This window comes from Geospiza fortis, unplaced genomic scaffold (genome assembly GCF_000277835.1).
Source record: "Geospiza fortis unplaced genomic scaffold, GeoFor_1.0 scaffold78, whole genome shotgun sequence".
Lineage (NCBI taxonomy): Eukaryota > Metazoa > Chordata > Aves > Passeriformes > Thraupidae > Geospiza > Geospiza fortis.
Genome location: NW_005054339.1, coordinates 2,202,909 through 2,211,395, shown reverse-complemented (window position 1 = coordinate 2,211,395; position 8,487 = coordinate 2,202,909). Strand labels below are relative to the sequence as shown.

The 8,487-nt window shown below is 42.0% G+C and overlaps 1 protein-coding gene across 1 annotated transcript in view; it reads right to left on the bottom strand.

The window, feature by feature from the left end:
• PBRM1 (polybromo 1) overlaps nucleotides 1-8,487 on the bottom strand; it is a 54,116-nt gene that overhangs the window by 1,584 nt on the left and 44,045 nt on the right. Inside the window, 4 exon segments of the mRNA XM_031058151.1 lie at nucleotides 1-1,547; nucleotides 2,355-2,571; nucleotides 3,976-4,046; nucleotides 6,316-6,471. The exon segment at nucleotides 1-1,547 is cut by the window's left edge and continues 1,584 nt beyond it. Of these exon segments, the coding sequence (XP_030914011.1) occupies nucleotides 1,375-1,547; nucleotides 2,355-2,571; nucleotides 3,976-4,046; nucleotides 6,316-6,471 (617 nt within the window). The 3' untranslated portion in view covers nucleotides 1-1,374.

Genomic DNA, 8,487 nt, shown 5'->3' with positions numbered 1-8,487 from the left:
CTGCTGACTTTTCCCAAATTCATAGAGCTTTCCTATTTATTTAAAGCAATCCAAAAGTATTAATTCTTTTTCCAAAATTAAATACATGAAAGTATTTACCTTTAAACAAATAACTTTGTAGTCCAAAAGGTTGGTTAGTTGAGGACAGGTAAGTTTTTAGCAGAAGGCAGCCACAACCTTGAAATTTGGCAAGAAGAGTCGATACCTACTTTACTTAGATTAAAAAAAAAAAGAAAAACAAAAAAAAAAAAAAAAAAAAAAAAAAAAAACCACCAAAACAACCCCAAACTCTTTGAAGGCTGCAATGCAAGTACTCAATTTCTCCAATGTACTGGGTATGCTGACCTTACACATACCATACAGTAGTATTTTACTTTCAAGTTAATTTAAGCATCAAATTTCACTCCAATTTGCATTGCAAAACTTTCACTAAGGTTAATGAATACACTTAAAGAAAGCATACAAAAATGTCTTACAATGCCCAATTGTGTGAATTTCAAAAAATATCACATTACCTTACTAATAGAACAACTCCACTTTTCTCCCCTAACTTACCTTCCAAGACCTGGGCTGGTTCTGAGTTCTGTGAGCCTCTTCCAGCACAGACAGAAGTGCCCAGAGAAGGGAAGGAGCTTCCCTGTCCCACTGCTGGGTGTTGGGGACATCACAGAACCCCCAGCACAGGCCATGGCAGATGAAACACTTCCGCTCTAAGGGCCTGCCAGCACAGGGGCTGTGTTACTGATTTAGGATCACAATGGCCTTGGCTACACAGTTAAATAACTGGACAGGACTGGACAACATGAGCAGTCAGGACACCCTTGTCCCATCCACACCAGCACTTCCAGGGCTGCTGTGGCCCACCCAGCTGCCTCAGTGTTGACTCGGAATGCCAATTCTCCTTAGTGCCAAAGCACTTCTTACCTTTAGCTTCTTTTAAGAGATCCTCCCTGTTCACACCCGAGCAGCTCTGCCCGAAGTGGCCAGCACACACAAGCACAGGTACACACATTCTCATAGGATGTAAACTATGACTACTTCACATTCCACTGTATCAATCTGTAAATACTTTGTTTTCCTTTTTTTTTTTTATATAAAAACAATGGCATCAGATTCTCAGCAATAAAGTATAAGAAAGATGAATCCTTGACTACACTCAACCAATTATGAAATCGCCTTTCAAACAAAAGAAACATATGCAAAAAATCTGTGTATTTGATAAAGTCAACTTAATATAACAAAAAGTGAAATATGCTTATTAAAAGTGTCCTTATATAAAAATGGTCTTGCAATGTACAGTAAAATGCAATACAAATTATTGTTGGTTATCTCTTGCCACCCAGTAACTAGAGCAGCCATTGTCCTGGGCTATGCCTACACGTTCTCCAGGTTGTAGGCCTGGCGGATGTTGAGGGTGTCGCGCAGCATCAGGTCCCGCAGGCGCCACAGCGCGTCGGCCATGGTGGTGTGGGCACCCTTGCTCTTCAGCCAGTGTGAGGGCAGGCGGCTCTCCTGCTCCTTGGACAGGTGCACGTCTCGTCTGCGTGCTGCAAAACCCAACAAGGGCTCCATTACTTCATTGTCAGACCGTGTCCACTCCGGCCAGCCATTGACCCCAGCCCACGCGGGGTCACACATAGACAATGCAAAAGATTGGGAGCGTTCTTTTCCACGTGGGGACAAATGTCCTCTGTTTAGACTTGCTGGAGACACCTCAGGCTCTGGTGACTCCCCAGGTGAGAAAGAGGGCATGGCCTGATAAGCAGGGGAGAGGGGAGCACGACTTTTATACCAACCAATATACAATATACAACCATTATAAAACCAGTGGGATTTAAGTGGGGAGGGGCAGGGGGAAGGACTGACCAGGGAAGAAAGAGACCACCAGGGCTAACACTTAGGGGAAAAAAAGGGGAAGTTCATGAGGTCATAGGATACAAATCATGTGAACAGCACAAATTACCAAAACACCCAGTGCAAACAACTAAATAACTATTTAGTGCAATACAACACCTCATGGCTTATTCTAGAGAAAGGCAAATATAACTCTACAATATAAGATATTCTACTTTTGCTAGATTTAAGCCCATAGCACTGGGCTTAAATCTTAGGTTTATGCAACACTGATGGAATTTGCCTGTGGATAACACACAAATTCTCAGTCTGTTGATCTGTCTTTAGGAATTAATTACATGTATATATTTTAATACATGTAATAATGTATATCTATTATTATTATATGTAATAATACATGTGTATATTTAAATGCATGGTATATATTTTAACAAGCAAACAGCAGATAGCGTTTTCTATGAAAGCAAAAATAACGGGTTACGAGGAACCCAGAGCCTTACCTGCAAGGGTCTGATCCCACTTGCTGATGCTGTTGGACTCAGCACTGAGCCCCTCAATGTATTTCAGGTAGGCTTCAGAATGGAGGAGCCTCTGTGTCTTTGGTGGAGGGGACACGAACATGGGGGTGCTGGGCTGCTGCATGACGGGCTGGCTGGCAGGGCTCTGCCCGGGGTACGGCGGCGGCGCCTGCTGGCCCGGCGGGCCCAGGATCCCGATCTGAAAGGCAAACCAGCCAGGGGTCACACCCAGGGCACTGCAGGGAACACCCCAGCCTCAGGGCAGCCTCTTGCAATGGAGTTTCAACTGAGGTTATGTGCAAAAGCCTGAGGAAATTTCCCTGGAGATGCACAAAGAAAGGAAGTGCAAACCAACCATTCATATTCAACAGACATTGTTCATATTTCTGATTTATGTAAATATACTCTTGTTATCATCACCATATCTCTTCTAACCTTAATTATACCTTTTATCTCCTTTTTGTTTCATTTCTTCTCCAATTTGATCTGAAATAATGTGGTCTGTGAAGTGCAAAATTTGACTCTAAAACATCTAATCCAAACTGATATGGATCCTTGGACAACTGGGTTACTTCCACAGAATTACTGTCAAAAATCTCAGGCAGGAAAATTCCCAGTCATACAGAAGAATTCCCACCACTGTGATTAACCAGCAGCACTGAGAACTCTTAGGACAGACATCCTGTGGTCTGGAATAACTCAATGTCATGACATCAACACTGTACCACTTAACTTCTAGTACTCATAGAATCACAGAATGGTTTGGGTTGAAAGAAGCCTTAAAGCTCATCCTATTCCAACCCTCTGCCAAGTGCAGCGACACCTTCCACTAGACCAGGTCACTCCAAGCCCATCCAACCTGGCCCTGAACGACTCCAGGGGTGGGGCAGCCATAGCTTCTCTGGGCACCCTGTGTCAGTGTCTCCGAATAAATAACTTCTTCCCAGCGTCTAACTTGAAGCTCTCCTCTTTTAGTTTAAAACCATTCCCCCACCACTCCCATCTGCCTATGCATAGCCACTCTCCCTCTTTTTCTTTACACCCTCAAGCCAAAACCACATTTCTCTTTATGATGCAAAAATTTGGTCAGTAAAATTGGGAATGTTCTGAACAGTAAATCTGCATTAATCACTGAGAAGAAACATCAGATCATCACAGCTACCCAAAGTCATAAATTCTGAACTGCCAATGAACATCTGCTTCATCAGTTTATGAAATATGAATATTTTTTACCTACTCATCAAGAGCTGATAAAATGGGCAGTGTTCTCTCTGTGTCACAAAGCATGCAAAACCTAAATTATCAGCAGTTTCACACTATACTGAAATGACTCAGTTTAGTAGAAAACTAAGACAAAGCACTTCCTGGTTTATACTGAAGTTACCTCACTGGACCAACCTCCTGACTGTAACAACAATTCCACCGTCAAATACAGACATACACTCTGAGTGTGAGATATTAACTGGTTCCAAGCACATCAGAACATTTCATTTCTGTTCTCCCTGGGAAAGCCTGTGTGCATCCCTACATGTCTGAATTGAGATGTTGCTCAAATGCCAATTCTGAGCCTTAGAGTCTCATAAATAATGCAAAAAGTACTCACCTGCTGTCCAAAAGGACTTGCTCCTGGTGCTGGAGTGCCTACCATAGGGGACACATTTTGGCCTATAACACCTATATTCCAAAATATAAAATAATTAGTCTTACTTCAGAGCAGTGACAAATACCTCTTTGGTCTTCAATAGCAAGAATTTATACTTTGATATCACTGTATCACTGCTCACAGTTATTTTAAGTAGATGTACAACATTCAAATATCCCCCTCGCCCCCAGTAAAAAACTTCACAAGTTTCTGAATGAAAAAAAAAAAGCCAACATGACAACTACCAAACACTGGTATATGGCCTGTTGAATTATTTGAGTTAGAGAAATGCATACTGAATAGCTTTTGCTTTTCAAGTGTTTTTCATGTTACTTTGTGATTGCCTGACTGCATCTTTCCATTTTATAATATACACCTTTGGCTTGACAGGATCTTCCTGAAGTCCTTTCCTTTAAGAAAGGAACTGCTGATCTGCTTTAGCAACACTTAACATTTCCTTGTGTTCAGTTTTGTAAAATATGTTCACAGCAGGATGAAATTCAAGCCTTTGCACAAATTCTGTTAGATCTCACTAATACAAAATGCATCTTGCAGGTTAAGCTGCAATAGACTTAAATACAGAACAATGAATATTTGAAATCAATGCCAAAAAATAAAAGCTGTTTTTCTCAAGCATATTGGGACTTCTCCCTCTTGCACAGAGTGCAGCACAACTGTGTAAGTCTTACATACAAAAATGTACAGATCTAAATGAGAGTCATGCAGTTCCTGACATTTGACATACAGATGTGTGAAAGTTATGTGTGCTGCTGCTTTCCTTTCTGTTTGTGCCACTTTTCATGCTCATTCACTGGAAAAGCTGCAAACTAACTGTGCTCTTCCTGCGGATTTAATTTACATTAATTAAATGCATGATTTCTGTATCAGTGATCAAAGGATGTGCCACTGGGTTTCACTCACTAAAGCTTTTTTCGAATGCATTTTCCATTTGATCACAGGTCCCATTTTAAATGTATCTGTACCAACAGTATGTCAGAAGTTGGGAAAAACATTGGCAACACAAGCTTTGGAATTGGTCCAAAGGGAAGGAAGGGCTCTGGAGGAGGGCACCCTCCCCTTCCCAGCATCAGAGCACAGCTTCACCCTCAGCCTGCTGTGCCCAGCTCAGCACCACTTCACTACCAGACACTGTGGCTTTGCTAATCCACATCCTGCCAGTTTTCCACACAAACATCCAGCCCACAGCAGTGGGAACAGCCCTTCAGAGGGATGGAGAGTCCTGGATTCACCTCCCACACGTTTGGCTGCTGTGTGCTCAGCGTCCCTGCACAGCTGCTGTGCTGCTCCCTCTAGGTGCCATGGCAGGGAATCCACAGCCAGCCAAGCTGCAGGGTGGTGCTGATGGACTTCAGAAACACCAGGCAAGCAAACAAAACCTCCCCAACTCACATCATTTATGTACAGATAAAATTCTTAACAGAGCTTCTGATAAACACACTTGCAAGGGGGTAGGGAGTGGTAAATGAGACCATTTTGTCCACAGCTTTACTGCTGAACAGAGGGACGGCACAACTTTTTCACAGGCACATGAGTTATCAGAGGTAAAAAAAGTATCAGCAGGAAACAGGAACAGAGGGCAGATGAATGTTTTTCCCCTTAACTGAGACACATTAATGGCATTAACATTGGCAAAATATTTGTTTCATTTAAGCCTCACTTTTCATCAAAAGTGTGGCAAAAATACAGCAAATGCAGTAGAAATGCTCTCAAAAATCAATTCAAAATTTTGCCACAGAAAATACTGAATTCACCTTGTCCCCACATGTTTCCAGTCACTGTTCTTTCAGCTGAACACTGTTTTACAGTAACACATCACTGCCCCAGTGGCCAAGGAGTCTTACATGACCAGGCTCATTTCAGTGCAGTCTGACATTACCACACTGAAAAAGACTCTGGTAAGGAAAGAGAACAAATTTCATTTATAAGCCCACTTCAAATAAGAAAAGGATGAGTGTATAGATGCTGTTCAAATGACATAAGGATATGAACAGGCTGATTTCACCTTTTCACTCTTCTGATAAACTCAAGTACAATCACCAGGGCTTTTTTGGCTGGAACAAACCTCCTGCTGGAGCAGCACCAGTTTCTCCAGTACCCTTTCCCTGAGGGTTTACTGGCCATGCTGCAGTGTCAGTGCTTTGCACACCCCTCACATTCAGCAGTGCTGCTGCTCACAAACCAAAGGCACAACTGGAACAAGCTACAGAGAACTCCTGTAAGAATGGGTCAAACCAAGTACATGACAATGAAATAAAGAGGGAATGAGGATGAGGCTCTTACCGGGTGCTGGGATGCCTGGGATGCCTGGCATACCTGGCGGGAGTTGGTGGGGTGGGGGCACCCCTGGGTGAAGTGGCTGCATGCTGCCCATGCTAACAATGCCATCAACTGGGCCCTGCAAAGGCGGCAGCACCGGTGGATAGCCACTTATCATGCCTTGAAGGACACAACAAATTTCAAACATGCATCAATAACATGCAACATGGTCTACACAGTATGCACAGACATGCACTATCCACACACACACATTAAAAAAAGCACCTTTAGTACAGCAAGACAATACTACAATTAGTATCTTGCAAAAAAAAACCAAAACAAAAACTAAAAATAAATATGAAACACTATACTTTTGATGAATTAGTATTTAGTGTATTTGTATGTTTCTCACAGGGCAATAAATGTTGAATACTCAGATATGTTAACACAAGGAATAAATTCAGCCACAATTAAATGTTACTAATGCAAGCAGTTTTAATACAGCTTAAAGCTCTGCCATCTGCATACAGATTACAAACACAACACTGACTGGCCAGCCCCATGGACAGCCCTGCTCTGTGGGCTACTTCAGAGGCCACAAAAATCAAACCCCAGACGTTTTCCTGCAGTACACATGCAAAACTGATGCACAAAAGCCCTACAACATTCACATACTTAAAACTAATGGCAGTGATGGGTGATTTTTATTAAACCATCTCCAGAATGAACTAAAGCAGTAACACAAATTTTAAACCTGAGTTTAAAGTGCTGGGCTGCAGTAACTTACACTCATGGCATTAGACTGAAGTGAAAGGACTTAAAGGAGCACCTGCAGTCCCTCACAGAAATTCACTGTCCATGTCTGCAAGGTGTCTTTAGAGGAAAATCAGTGACACTGCAAACACTGTATTGTGCTGCTGCTCAAAAATTTTGTTTTCTGCACGTACAGGAAGAAAACTGAGAGCTTTCTCTGGCTTTGGCTCAGCTTTTCTGCTATCCATTTAGTGTATCTACACAGTAGAACTGCACTATGCTTGTTAGGCCCTGGAATGTTTAATTTAAATGGATGCATTGCCAGGTAAGCAAGGAAAGGGGTTGGAAAGACAATGAAAAGATGACAGAGGACAGAAGCAGGTCTAGAGAGATGAGGTAAGTTAGAAATGCAGATTTGCTGGGGCTTCCATAGTCTGCTCTAAGAAACCACTAAGTCTTTGCCACACTCCCTGTAATTCATAGAAGGAATTTTCAAAACAGAGATTTCTAGAATGAGACTGGCCAAAAACTCCCATCAGTTCTGACTGAGAACAAAGCTGTAACAAGCTCAGGGTCTAAACAGGAGGAGCAGCTACAAAATAAAAGCTAAACCTGTCACTTCCTCAGGATGTTACAGAAGTGAGAAACCTCTAGTCCCAAAAGCTTTACATGGAGAGAACAACAAGAAAATAATCTCCCTCGAGCCTTCATTTTCCATAGGGCACCTAGACTGACATGTGAAATATGCTGTAGGTACCTATTTCAAATATCTGGAACCTTATCTGTACCTCTTTATTACAGGGAAATCCATATTTCTAATGGACAAAGGAAAAGAAGAAACACAACAAAAGCCTCCTTGGCATGAAGAGCTCTCACATGCCTGGTACCTCTAGTGCACCCTGAGCTGCTGACACATCTTCAGAGCTGTTAATGCACTTCTGAAGCTTTCAAACAAACAAACAAACAAACAAACTCTCCAAGGAATCAAACCCGCATTTATCAATAAAGGAAGCTTAGTTCTACATTTCCAATTCAAATACTCAACAACTGGCTAATGAAAGTGCCATCAAATCTCCATGAGAAGTCATTTCTTGTAGCTCATTCCAAGTAAGAGCAACCATTTTCTTACCCCCTGTATGAACCGCAAACTTTTGTTTTAAACTACCAAACATGGCCAAACTATTTCCAGCTCCCACAACTGTGATTTAGGATGTCTTTGAAATTACTTGTTCTCTTGTTTTTTATTATAGCAATGTAAAATTAAGTCAACTTTTGCAATACCTAAATGTAGAAGACACCAAAGTGCTGCACACTAAGAGAAACACACTTCAGAAGGCTTCCAGATTTCCTGGCCCCATGGGCCATAAAGAAGTTCTGTGATGGAGAAGCTCTCTGAACTAGCAATCCAAGGATGGAGGAGGATGTGAAAGAGGTCCAAACAGA